General features: G+C 34.9%; 1 protein-coding gene across 1 annotated transcript in view; it reads left to right on the top strand.

The window, feature by feature from the left end:
• Positions 1-13,992, top strand: part of STT3B (STT3 oligosaccharyltransferase complex catalytic subunit B) — a 98,101-nt gene that overhangs the window by 75,177 nt on the left and 8,932 nt on the right. Inside the window, exons 6-13 of the mRNA XM_027088348.1 lie at positions 3,303-3,401; positions 4,526-4,672; positions 5,924-5,972; positions 7,358-7,512; positions 9,909-10,120; positions 11,364-11,551; positions 12,268-12,439; positions 13,315-13,488. Of these exons, the coding sequence (XP_026944149.1) occupies positions 3,303-3,401; positions 4,526-4,672; positions 5,924-5,972; positions 7,358-7,512; positions 9,909-10,120; positions 11,364-11,551; positions 12,268-12,439; positions 13,315-13,488 (1,196 nt within the window). The remainder of the gene's footprint in view (positions 1-3,302; positions 3,402-4,525; positions 4,673-5,923; positions 5,973-7,357; positions 7,513-9,908; positions 10,121-11,363; positions 11,552-12,267; positions 12,440-13,314; positions 13,489-13,992) is intronic.

Raw genomic sequence — 13,992 nt, forward strand, 5'->3', positions numbered from 1 at the left:
TACATCTCTGATTTTCCTAATTACATATCTAACTCTTAGACGATAGGTTTGATCTTAATAAGATTTTGTATTTTTAGAAAGTCTTGACCATGATAGACATAAACTTAATATTTGAATGAATTAATTAAAGAGATAATTTTTAAACACACTGTTTGATGCTGTGGTATAAAGACTGGAGAAAAACTTGTTTTCATTTTGCAGTGGAGATTGTGTTTATTTTTAAGAATTGAAAGTTACTTCACTATTTCTTAATACTCAAGTATATCTAATTCTTTTTTTCTTTGTTTTAAAACATGGGTTTGTAAATGGGATTTAAACTGAGGTATGGAGATGTATATCTAATTTTACAGGTTCAAGAAGAAGGGCAGTATTAAAAAAAGCAAGATGAGCTTGTGACATTTTATTTTACTTGGCAGGCAGTCCTGAATTTAATAGTGTTAGAAAAACAAAATTCAACTGAGTAAATTTTAAGTATTTAATTGGCTTTATGAATGATTCATAAGTTGAGTGGCATCACATCTAGCCAAGTAGAAAGGAGCTCCAAAGAGCCTCAGAAAGGGAAAGATTTTTATAGGCAAGACAAGGAAATTCACAAACAGAAATGCCTTTGAGGCTTAGGTAACCTACCTTTTGGGGAGGGAAGGGTCTATGTGTCAGATTACCTCATCTTTCTTTGGTGCGGGGGGTTTAGAAAGAATTACCTCATTGGTGCTGACCAGAAAATTCCACATTGACCAGTTAGGATTGCATTCCTGGGGAAGGTTGTGACTGCAATTAAGGTTATGAATTAAGTTTTGATTTTAGCCCAGGTGACTCCATTTGGGGCCTGTCATTTCTTTAACAATGGAAATATTGGTGTGTTAAAGAGTGCTGTGAAGTAGAACATATATCCCCCTATGTAAACATCTCAGTATCAGTGACCCAAAAAAGATAAAAATAGGGAAGACATGAATCCAATTCTCTGAAAAGGAAATGGTTATCTTTGGATTATTGCATATAGCACATTTATCAGCTTTGTATCATTGGTGCATGTAAGTAGGTATAAATGAGGTTAATTTGGATAGAGGAATGTTTATAGGTAAAATATTGTTGAGAACTTGTCTGTTTCTGTTAGTTCAGATTTATTTGACATTAACCTATATTTACAAAGTAATGTTTACAAATTAAAGTCCCACCTGGCCTTTTTTATGTTTGCCGAGATTGAACTTCTTTTTCTTGAACTCATCTTCATCTTTTTATTAACTTGAACTCTAGTGTACCTACTTCTTTTTTTTAATTTAATTTTATTTATTTATTTATTTTTGGCTGCGTTGGGTCTTTGTTGCTGTGCGCGGGCTTTCTTTAGTTGCGGCGAGCGGGGGCTACTCTTCGTTGCAGTGTGTGGGCTTCTCATTGCGGTGGCTTCTCTTGTTACGGATCATGGGCTCTAGGCGTGTGGGCTTCAGTAGTTGTGGCTCACGGACTCTAGAGCACAGGCTCGGTAGTTGCGGCGCACGTGCTTAGTTGCTCCGCGGCATGTGGGATCTTCCTGGACCAGGGCTCGAACCTGTGTCCCCTGCATTGGCAGGCGGATTCTTAACCACTGTGCCACCAGGGAAGCCCCTCTAATTGTGCCTTTGTGTGTTCAGTATTTCTCCAGGGTTTAATTTCTCAGCTCTAGGTGTCTAAAAGACCTGTTGATCATAGAATCTTAGCTTATTATTATTGGGGCAGAAGAGGGGAGGGATCTACAAATCTTGTCTAAACTCCTCATTCTGTCGCGAGGAGACAAACTTTTGTTTTAAGTAGTTGTTCAAGGTCACACAATGACCTTTTTCCCATTTTTTTTCTAATTCTGCCTCTGTGACTCTTCGTCTGGGTGTCTACACAGATTGATTTGTTAAAGAAACATACTGTTATTAGATAACCCATCAACCAAATTGGTTGGCAGTTCAAATATATGTGACATAGAAATTCTTATTTATATTTACTTAACTTTTATTGCATTTGTGTTCAGCTGTCTTATTGAGGGAAATTGTATTCCAACATTAATATGTCCGGAAAGTACATTGTTGGATGTGTTACTTCTGCAGTGTCCTCTAGACAACTGGTTCTCTATTAGCTTGAGGTCATCAGAAACTTTATACGTTGGTCCTTCCTATTACATTTACTTAAGCTTCTTATCCTTTTTCTAACACTGTAGTCATCTCTCATCAGACAGCTTGGAAGGCAACTTAACATTTGAACCATTAACACATAATTTACCTTCTATAAATGGATTTCTTTTAAAAGCAAATAAGCATTCTTTCTCAGCTGAGTTGAGTGAAGAGAAGCATATGCTGTGCTGTACAATGTGTAGCATACAGATATGCCTGCTATAACAGTTCTCTTGCAGTTTTTTTTTCTAATAGAGTATTTTATTTGCCAACAACTAAATATTGACTGTACTTCATAAAGTATGTGAGTAAGCTTTATAAATGGAATAATCTTCACATTAACTATTTTACATGAGTTTTAACTCCATTTCTAAATAATTTTTAATTACAGTGATTCCAAATACTTTCACTGTAATCAGCTTGTCTGGTAGTGACCTGTGAACACCTAAATGCAAAAATAAGTCTGTTATACAAATTGTAGCCCCTCCCCAATTTACCTATACACTTAGGTTGATATAAGCCGAGAATAATATATAGTATATTCAGTGCCAAGAGCAAATAAGTTTCCTTTATTAGATCCTAATAAATTCAGTAACTAGTCTGTTTTATGGCTTGACTTCTGTGTACTTAGTTCTTTTGTTCTTTAATCACATAAAACTTAGTGGATAGACATAAGATTTTTTTTTAAACTGGTTAAGTACTGTACAAAAGTGTTAGGAGACTATAAATAGGGTGTGAATACTTAAAAGCTTTTGAGACAATAGCAGCTATTCGTAATATGATAAGTATTCATTTGGTCATGCATACTTTATTTATGGGTTAATGCCAATAGGAATGGTGTTTACTTATATATTACATAGCTTCTTGGGTTATGTCATTGATTATTAATGATAGATTGAAAAAAAACTTGATTCCATTTTCAGGAGAGTAAAACAGCACCAGTCTCCTTAAAATAGTATTTTTTAAAATGGCAGAAAGAATTTCACGATTTATAATGTATGATTAACCATCAAATATGTATCAAATACAATAGTCACTTCAGTATTCTATTCTTAAAATAAGTTCAGTTAAAACTTTGCTAAAAATATATGAGTTGTGTATATATTTATGTTTGAAGTACTTATTGGTAGTAGTAAATTATCCTTGTTTCCTATTTTGTCTTTATAGCATATAGCACTTTCTATATTGTGGGCTTAATATTATCCATGCAGATACCCTTTGTGGGATTCCAGCCAATCAGAACAAGTGAACACATGGCAGCTGCAGGTATGAAAAATATTTATTTTGTTTCTTCTAAGGAATCTGTGAAGGTATGACTGGCCGATCTTCAGTGGAATGAAGGGTTCTTTTGGGGTTTTGTAGTTGTTTTTAATTTTCATCGTATTGGTTCTAAAACATCACCACTATAAAATATGAATATCATAGAGTTTATCGAGACTTTCTGATACTGTACGCCTAAAAGTGCTTATCTTGCCAGCTGTGACTTTTGAAAAAGCAAAACATCCTTTTTTGCAAACACTAAATAACATTTGCTTTGTATAAATTAAATAGTGTATCTGTACACTGAGTTACTGTATCACTGAGTTTTCATTTTACCAAATTTAGATGGAACATTTCATTTTTATGTTCCATACATCTCACTAAAATATTTTATCCATATCTACTAACTGGAATTAATGGCTTTCATATTGATTATAAGGTCATATAATTTCTCTCCCTAAAGCAGAGCATTTTGCCATCATTAATCTCAGTCACAAATAACAAGATACAGTGGGAGATCTGTGAATAAAACTTTATCAGAGATTCTCCACACAAGGTGCATGATCCATAGGAAGTCTGTGGGTAGTTATTTTGTTTGTAGCATTTATCAGTATATTTAACTTTCTGAGATGATGTTCCATAGCTTTTATCATCAGATTCTCAGTAAGAATCTTGAACCATCTCCATTCCCCACCCAACTATAAACAGTAACCATATATCAGGATTCTTCTGATCCAGGTCAGTTGTATCCTTCAGTAAATCTGATAATTATTTTTTTAATGATGTTTCTTTATTTTTTAAATTTTTTTTCCTAGAAAACATGTTGCTAAAATATGGGACAAAGGGTGGAATTTAATGTGCTGAATAGGCTTCAGTTACTGAAATGAGATTTTTCTTGCCTGGTCCATGTATGGGGAGTCTGATCATTTTGAAAAAAATATGTAACACAATTTTTTGGGTGTATTAATTGGTTAACTGTCATTTGACAAAGGAAATGTCAGATCAAATGACTAGTCTCTGATATATGAATGGTACAAGGTATTCTAAGAAGGTCTTCCAAATTAACGTTTGTAAATGTCCTTGGTAAAAATGCTTTGTTGATTACTTATATGAACCTTTTCTTTAATTAGGTGTCTTTGCATTGCTGCAAGCTTATGCTTTCTTGCAGTATCTGAGAGACCGATTAACAAAACAAGAGTTCCAGACCCTGTTCTTTTTGGGTGTATCACTAGCTGCAGGTGCTGTGTTCCTTAGTGTCATCTATTTGACTTATACAGGTAGGTGTCATCACCTGTAGGATATGAATCTTGTCTCTAGGTTATTGCAAAAGATAATTCTTTTTCAAATTTTGTACATGTTGCATTTATCCTAGTTGTTCAAATATTGTGGTTTCTTTACAAACTGTATGAAAATAATAGTCAAAGGTTCTAAAATGTGAATAGCAGTACAAATTTTGATTTTTTTTTTAACAGTATCTTAATTTTGCTGCTTCAGGTTCTGATAAATCCACTTTCAAACATCCTTCTCTTGATGGATGAATAGACCCAAAATGTATAAAATTCAAAGCTTCCAGTATTAACAGTGCAGGTTTACCCTCCCTTGTGTACATATACTCTATCTCCTGATTTTAAACAGTCAACCAGATAAGTTTCAGTCTGCTTCTGGATTCTGAGTTAATTTCTAATCCTGACTCTACTAGTCCCTAGAAATAAGTCAAATTCTTTCTGAAGGTATGTCAAATTAATGTACCAGCCTACGTCATAAAATCATGAAGAATTAATTGACAGGAATAAAAGGCACGAATGTTTAAAATCATCTTTGTGGACTGCCCTGGTGGCACAGTAGTTGGGAGTACACCTGCCAATGCAGGGGACACGAGTTCGAGCCCTGGTCCAGGAAGATCCCGCATGCTGTGGAGCAACTAAGCCCATGTGCCACAACTACTGAGCCTGTACTCTGGAGCCTGTGAGCCACAACTACTGAAGCCCTCGTGCCTAGAGCCTATGCTCCACAACAAGAGAAGCCACCGCAATGAGAAGCCTGTGTACCGCAACAAGGATTAGCCCCCGCTCGATACAACTAGAGAAAGCCCATTCGCAGCAATGAAGATCCAACGCAGCCAAAAATAAATAAAAGATAAATAAATTTTTTAAAAAATCAAAATCATCTTTGTAATTTATCTAAATTTGGCATACTGGACACCTCACTTTTTAAAATTATCCAATGCTATCTTAATACCTTAGCTTTATTTTACTAGTCAACTAGAGGTTTAAGAGAGAATTGGAAAACGTTCTACAATTTTATCTGTCAACTTGTTGTATTTCTCTGGAAATGTAATGTCCATGGATTTTTTTTTATTTGATCCCTAATCTTATTTTATCTGACTGCCAGCTATGTGAAATACGTTGTCACCTATTTTTTTAAAAACAAGAATTCTTTTAATATTAGCTTAAATTAATCCATAATAATCAATAAACATAAAAACAGTGAAAAGGCAGATTAATTTCCTCTACACTTTTCCTTCCAAGGTTACATTGCACCGTGGAGTGGCAGGTTTTACTCATTGTGGGATACTGGGTAAGTGCAGATAAGTTATTTGCCCTCATGTTATTTTCCTTTTGTTGTCTGTTCTTTATTAGTATCTCTGTCAATACCTGGGCAACATTTCTAAAGTATCTAGCATGTACTAGTTTAGTAAATGTTGTATTTTGTCTGTTATAATACCTGTTTGGAATTCACCTTTAGTGTGATTATGTAAGTCACATTTCTGTTCATGGGCAACTCCTTATTTTAGTTTTATTTGTTAAAACATTTCAGGTAACGTGTGCCATTTTAGTAATTGATTTTTGTTTTTACCAATGTATTCAAAGTTTCCATCTGTTAGTAATATTTAATTTTTAATCATTAAGGATAGATGCTATGTTATAGCATCTGTATGCCATAGATATGAAGAAAAATTTAACTTTCTTTTTAATACCACATTATCTAAGTTTCTTGATATTTTTTAACCTATCAAATATACTAGAGAATATTTGTCGTGCTTTTTAAGAGTGCTATTATAAAAAGAGTTAGTAAAAAAAAATTAGTTTTAAATTAGCTCAATAATTTTTTATCTCTAGAAATGTTTTCCTAAGGATAAGAAAATATCTCTTGGTGATAATTTACTTCTCTCCCTTGATTCTGCTATTCCATCTTTTTTGTTACTCTTCATGTGGCCGAATAAAAAACGTACCACAATTTATTGAACAGGCCTGCCCTTTGGTGTGATACCAAAAGGGCTCCTGCCCATGACTAATTAAAGGGCATAAGCAAATTATGTATGAATGGCTGAAGCTAATAGACACAAACTTCCAGAGATCAGCCTTTGCATCACCAGAGTTTGAGGGAAAACCCCAGTTGTAGAAGTTAGTTATTCTGATTAGGTTAAAATCCTAGGTTAAATTTTTCTTAGTCATACTTATTCTTGCTTTCAGACTTTAACTGACCACTTTGGAATTTCAGGGAAAATTTGTCCTGTCTTTTCCATTTCCCTCACCAGCCTCTGTGCCATCTCCTTGTTAAGAAAGGTATTGTGGCAATATGATATGTTATCGGATAAGGTATTTCTGCTAGTAATAAGTCCAGAAGATAGTGAAACTCGTTGATGCAAACTTAGAAAAGTACTAAGTTAAAACTGCAAAACAAATTCCTATTTGAGCAAAGATTTTTGTGTTAGAAGTCAGAGCCAACACTTTTATAACTGGCCTTAGATAATTCTGATTTTAGGAGGGGCATATTGGTTTTGGTTTTACCAGTGTATATCAGAATTATTTCCACTCTAGCTGGTTACATTGGAATATACTTTTAAGCAAGAAGAGGTAGGGATAGGAACCATATCTACAATCAGAGAAAGTTTAGTCATCTAAAAGGAACTCCTGTTTTATCATTTACTTTTAAATAATGTTAACTTTTTTTAATACCAGGTATGCAAAAATACACATTCCAATTATTGCGTCAGTGTCTGAGCATCAACCTACAACTTGGGTATCTTTCTTCTTTGATCTACATATTCTTGTGTGTACCTTCCCAGCAGGCCTGTGGTTCTGCATTAAAAATATCAACGATGAAAGAGTATTTGGTAAGAGATTTTTAATAAGTACTTTGATTTATTTATTTTTGTTGAGATTATCACTGCACTTTAAGGTTTTATTTTTCTTTGCTTGACTCTATGCGTATTTAAGATAAACTTTCCTCTTACTTTGCATAAGTGCTTAACTAAGAAAAATTCAGTGAATTTGCATTATATATACTCTAATTATTAACTTTTCATTTTGGACTAGTATATAAATTTTTCATTCAATTTATTGTTTTCTGAGAGGTTAATGTAATTATAGTCTGTGGCTGAGAATTGGAAATTATAACTGTTGACAGAATAGACTTGACTTTATTTTCTCAGTTAAATCCAATCAAGTAGGAAGAAGTTTGCAGGGGCATCCATGATCCAAATTTCAGTGCAAAAGTACATTTTGTAATGGAATAAGAATCACCTTTAAGTAACACCCTCTTGACTGATTTGTGTAATTTCCAACTTACAAGACTTAGATATACAAACTATTTTAAAGGCATTGTTTAGGATCTGACATTCAAAATATAAATGGACAGAATAAACAGATACCAAACACTTTTATGTAATTCAGTCATCACAAGAAGTATGCTGTGGCTGTTTTGCATTTGATAAAACCTGAAACTGAAAAAGCTTTGTAATATGCACAGGGTCACACAAGCAAATAGTTTGTGCAAGTATGGGTCCTGGACCATTAGAGACACTCAAAAGTTACTGTTCCAGAGTGAAGTCAGGAGAGATAAAATAGCATCTGCATAGGTTCTAACCAAAGGATGACACTCCTTCTTTTCTGGTTTCTATAGGTCAGTGGACTCTGGATAAGGCCATGTTAATATTGCATCATTCAAAAAGATTTTAGCTTAGACATATTGCCCACTCATGACTTAGCAGTCCCAATCCTAGGTATATACCCAAGAGAAGTAAGTGCATGTGTCCCATAAAGGACATGTTTAAGAGTATATACATAGCAACTTTATCCATAATAGCCCTGAATTAGAAACATTCCAAAGGTTATCAGCAGTAGGATAAAGAGATTATGTATTTGTACAGTAGAATACAACACAACAATTAATAAAAGAATAGCATGGGTAATTAAAAGAAACCAGTACAAAAGAGAACATTTTTATATAATTTCATTACTATGAAGTTTAAGAATAAGGAAAACTAAATTATTGCTTTAAAAGTCCAAATAGTGATTACCTTTTTGGACTTTTAAGGTAAAAAAGGGTGGGGGGTGAGGGGAGCAGTTATTGACTGGGAAGAGGCATGAGGGATTCTCCTGAGGAGGTATACAGATGTTCTGTATTTCGATATGGGTGGTAATTACATAGGTGTGTGCATATATAAAAATCCATTGAGATAAACAATATGGTATAATAAATGTATTTTTTAGTCAGGAAAAAAAATGTGAATTAGCTTCAAATGAGATAGGCACCCAAATGACTCATTAACTTTGTAAAGTCATATAGCCTCTAGCCAGAAATGATAGAGCCTTTCCTTGTGGTGAGCACATTATCTGGAAAGCTTTGACTATTGGAAATTACTTCCAATTTTTGTTTTTTAAGTTTCTTGGCAATAACTTTATAAGTTCCTCCTTTGGTAATAAATTATATTCTTCTCATCCCATTCTTACTTTAAAGCAGGCTTTATGCCAGATACTGGCACAGACTTTTCATAGACTTTGATTCTATAAACTTACTGTGCCTAATAATACAATTCACCAAACATGTTTTCATCTGTCAGTTAATGTATTTTTCTAATATGTGATGCTGTTGACAAATAATCGTCTCATTCCCCATAGTAGCTATAATTAAACTTGAAACATGATACGCTTCTCTAAACTGTTGATATGCAGTGTTTATTTTGTCAACACTAGTTATAATTTCTAAATATGACTTTTAAATTGGTTAGCATTATCAATTCAAAAACAATTAGGGCTTCCCTGATGGCACAGTGGTTAAGAATACGCCTGCCAATGCAGGGGACACGGGTTTGAGCCATGGTCTAGGAAGATCCCACATGCCGTGGAGCAACTAAGCCCATGCTCCACAACTTCTGAGCCCACGTGCCACAACTACTGAAGCACACGCACCTAGAGCCTGTGCTCTGCAGCAAGAGAAGCCAACGCAGTGAGAAGCCTGTGCACTGCAACAAAGAGTAGCCCCAGCTTGCCACAACTAGAGAAAGCCTGCGTGCAACAACAAAGACCCAACACAGCCAAAAACAAAATAAATAAAATAAATTTATTTTTTTTAAGAAGTTCCTCTTTAAGTAAATAAATAAATAAAACAGCCCTTTTATGAGATGTTTGTCTGTTTTTAGATTTTGTTTTAAATAGTTTTAAATAGTTAGTGGAGTTTCCAGGGACCCTTTTCTCTTCTGAAGTGTTACGAGAGAACTTGTCTTCGCAGTTGCTCTGTATGCCATCAGTGCTGTCTACTTTGCTGGCGTGATGGTGCGGCTGATGTTGACCTTGACTCCAGTCGTCTGTATGCTGTCTGCAATTGCATTCTCAAATGTTTTTGAGCATTATTTGGGGGATGACATGAAAAGGGAAAACCCACCTGTGGAGGACAGCAGTGATGAGGATGACAAGAGAAACCCAGGAAATTTGTATGATAAGGTGGGAAATCTAAAGTAAGGCCTTTAAAATTTTTACGTGTTTTATTTTTCCACCACAGTAAGAACTTGTATATATTATGAAGGGTGATTAAACAAGAATTTAGTCAAACTATGACATTTCCAGTTGGTCTTTACTGCTTGCCTCAAATTTTGAATCCTGGTTGGTCTTTTCACTCAGAAAGCTGGTGCTCTACTAAATTACATAAAATTTAGCGCTATAAATCCTTCTGAAACAATGTGCAAAGTGCTTATCCTTGAGGTCCATATTCACTGTAAACTTTTAAAATATTTGGTTGACTGAATAGTGATTCACGAGGGGAATAAGTGCCTTAAAAAAACAGTCTCCAGTTCGTTAGCACTAGGTGGCTGGCCCATATAATAATGTAATTCACTTTTAACTTCTCAGCTAACAGAGCAGGATTATATTTGGTGCAAGTGTGGAAAAGACTTAGAATCAGAGCACTTGTCTTGGATGACATAGTAAACTTTATTAACTAGATTTTTAAGTAGCAATAAGCAATGAAGAACTTCGCAGTATATGTATTAATTTTGAAATTTTCTTTCTTTACTATGATAGGTCCAGTATTATTCATACAGATTAGTGCTAATAAGGCACATACCTGCTTTTGTGTTTGTGATGTTTTGTTTTGTGGTTTCTTAATAACTAGCCTTGCAATTTAGAACCTCTGACTGTTCTGTTCTCTGTTCCGTGAGGTTTTTGTTTTGTTTTCAAAAATGTAATCTTGATTTTAACAAGTCTGTTGGTTTGGGGTTTGGAAATTAGAAAACTGATTCTGATAATGCAGGTTTTTCCTATACTAAAGTCCTACATGGTCTGGATTATAGCCGGATATTGCTGTTTTCACGGTGAGGAATTCAGATTTTTTATAAGAAAAGGTGGCCAGCATGAGACCATTTGGTTATCTCCTTTGTATTTACATAAAACATAAGGACAGTTGAGTTTGAAAGCAGCTTCTTACTGGAGATTTTTTGCTCTGCAACCTGCTCCTGGATTGGGTTTAGTTCCAGGAAGCCTTCTCATTCACATTTGACTTTAGAATTCACCTTGATAATTTTTAGAAAATGTTGTATGACCCACACGAGAATTCCTGATGGTTATACATTTTCCTTCTGAAAGAATTAAATTGATAGATAACATTCTCCCAACCTTCTCCCTTTTGAGTGTCTTAATGAAAGCAAGTCAAATGATGAATTTGTCTCATCAGTTTTTTTTGCATTTTCAGGCAGGTAAAGTGAGGAAGCATGTAACTGAACAGGAAAAAACTGAAGAGGGATTAGGTCCTAATATAAAAAGCATTGTTACCATGTTGATGCTGATGCTGTTGATGATGTTTGCAGTCCACTGTACCTGGGTCACAAGCAATGCCTACTCCAGCCCAAGTGTGGTCCTGGCCTCTTACAATCATGACGGGTAAGAAGACAACTTGACTACAAGAGGATTTTATACCTACCCTTTTTTCCTGTCTCAAAAGATAGAATTCAAAGATGTTTGTGAAGCTCTGCATTTGAATCTGCTGTGCTTTTCTTGTGACCTTTCCCCTGCCCGTCCCCTTTGGTAGAAGTAGGTAATAATCATTGTATTTCATGCTCTTTTCCAAAATATCTTTGCATATATAACATACACATTAGTCTTTCTCAAAGTGTTGTGCTTGGACACAGCATCATCATTACCAGGAAATCCTTTAGAAATGTAAATTCTTGACCCCACCCCTGTGTGTGAATGAGAAACCTGGGGGTGAGACTCAGTGATCTGTGGTTTAATAAGCCCCCCTGGTGATCTGATACAGCTACAGTTTAAGAACAGCTGGTTTATGTACTGCAACCCCGCATTCCCACTCCAGCTTCTGCTTCACTTGGGTGCTCATTAGACTTGCCCAGTATCAGGCTCCACCCCAGAACTACTAAACCAGAATTTGCTTTTTTACAAGATGGCCTGGTGGTTTGTATGCATATTAAAGTCTAAGAAGCACTAGTCATTGATTTTTTTTTTTTTCTCCCTACCATGGAGGCTTTTAACTACCATCCTTAAAATATGAAATTACTTAGTGGCCTGGCACCTCAACGTTTTAAGTTACCATCTTCACACTTCCAAGATATCATTTAAAAGAATATTGTGATTGTTTTCAGCACCAGGAATATCTTAGATGATTTTAGAGAAGCTTACTTTTGGCTGAGGCAAAATACAGATGAACATGCCCGAGTGATGTCTTGGTGGGATTATGGCTATCAAATAGCTGGGATGGCTAATAGAACTACTTTGGTGGATAATAACACCTGGAATAACAGCCACATAGCACTGGTAAGAATTTGATCAACAAAAGATCAAAAGTTACAAACTTTATTCACTACTTAGCAATCAGACTTCACTTGTGATTAAGTAGGAAAAATGTGGGTGAAAGTACTCTTTGCTTGCTGAATTTTGAACATACTTCTCTACATATTTATTCAACAAAGTGAGTTCAAGGTATGCTTATTTTGTTTTTAAGAATAGAATTTATTTAAGTATCATTCAGAATTGTAGGCTGTTTGCTGGAGAATAGGCAAAATCTGAAACTTAAAATATTATATTTGTCTTGTATTTTCCATTTCATAAGTTAAGAAAAGTATTTGCAAATATGTAAAACAAATGCACTGTGTTTTATGGGCATGCAAATTATGTTCGCTCTAGCTATTAAATAACTAATTTACGTTAATTAAAGTAATCACCTCTCTGTTCTTTAAAGATTTTAAATAGATAACTGGGCGTTAGCCAAATGAATTCTCTTTGTATTAGTGTTGTAACTAATCATTAGATGTTTAGTAAACTGAAGAGAAGAATATATTTGTGCTAGCTAGATGGATGGTCATCCTCGGCCTGAGGTTATGAGAAGTTCTACTTCTTTTAAGCTTGCCTGCTTTCATATTAAAATGTTAATTTCATGAGACCTAATTATTAGCAAAATATTAGAGCATGTATTTCTGATTTTGACATTTCTGCTATAATTGGTTGTAGTAAGTGAGGTGCTTATAAATCTCAGTAAATCTGTTGAATTCATAGCAAATCATTTTTATAAAAAAGTCCATGTAAATCAAACTCTTGAGATGCATTCCATCTTAAAGTAAAAATGTACGTCCATTTTTATTTTTAGTGTATTTTGGGACTAAGTACACCCATTCTCATTTTTTATTCTGTAGGTGGGAAAAGCCATGTCTTCAAATGAAACAGCAGCCTATAAAATCATGAGGAGTCTGGATGTAGATTATGTTTTGGTTATTTTTGGAGGGGTTATTGGGTATTCTGGTGATGATATCAACAAATTTCTCTGGATGGTTAGGATAGCTGAAGGGGAACATCCAAAAGACATTCGGGTAAGAAACTAGGTCGTTCTCGGTGTGTGAAAGACAGCTCCCAGTAGCCCTCTTACCTTGTTAATTGCATTGTGTTTGTTTTCATTATCCTATCCCCCAAATTAGTTCTTCAGTCTGACTTTACTGTTTATTAAAGATACCATAAGCATTTTCCCAGGTTTAAAACTTTGGAAACTCATACCTGGTACTTCCATTCTCCCCTACAAAGCAATCCCTTGTCAAAATTCTTGCCTTTACTCCTTACAGCCTGTCACTTCTGCCCTTTCCTTCCATTTTCATTGCTTCCACTCTGGCATTGACCCCTATGCTCGTAAACCTGAAATAGGACAGTAGCCTTGAACTTGCTATCTTTGCCTTAGTCTTGTTCCCTCTCCCAGTCTAACATGACGTTGATCATGTAACTTCCCAGCTTTTTTTTTTTTTTTAAGCCTTCATTAGTTTAAGGAAAGGGGCCTTGAAACCAGACAGACATGAGTTGGAACTAAACCCTGCCACTGCCAGCTT

The sequence above is a fragment of the Aethalodelphis obliquidens genome, unplaced genomic scaffold, assembly GCF_003676395.1.
Source record: "Aethalodelphis obliquidens isolate GAN/ISIS:26980383/991018 unplaced genomic scaffold, ASM367639v1 scaffold62, whole genome shotgun sequence".
In the NCBI taxonomy this organism is placed as follows: domain Eukaryota; kingdom Metazoa; phylum Chordata; class Mammalia; order Artiodactyla; family Delphinidae; genus Aethalodelphis; species Aethalodelphis obliquidens.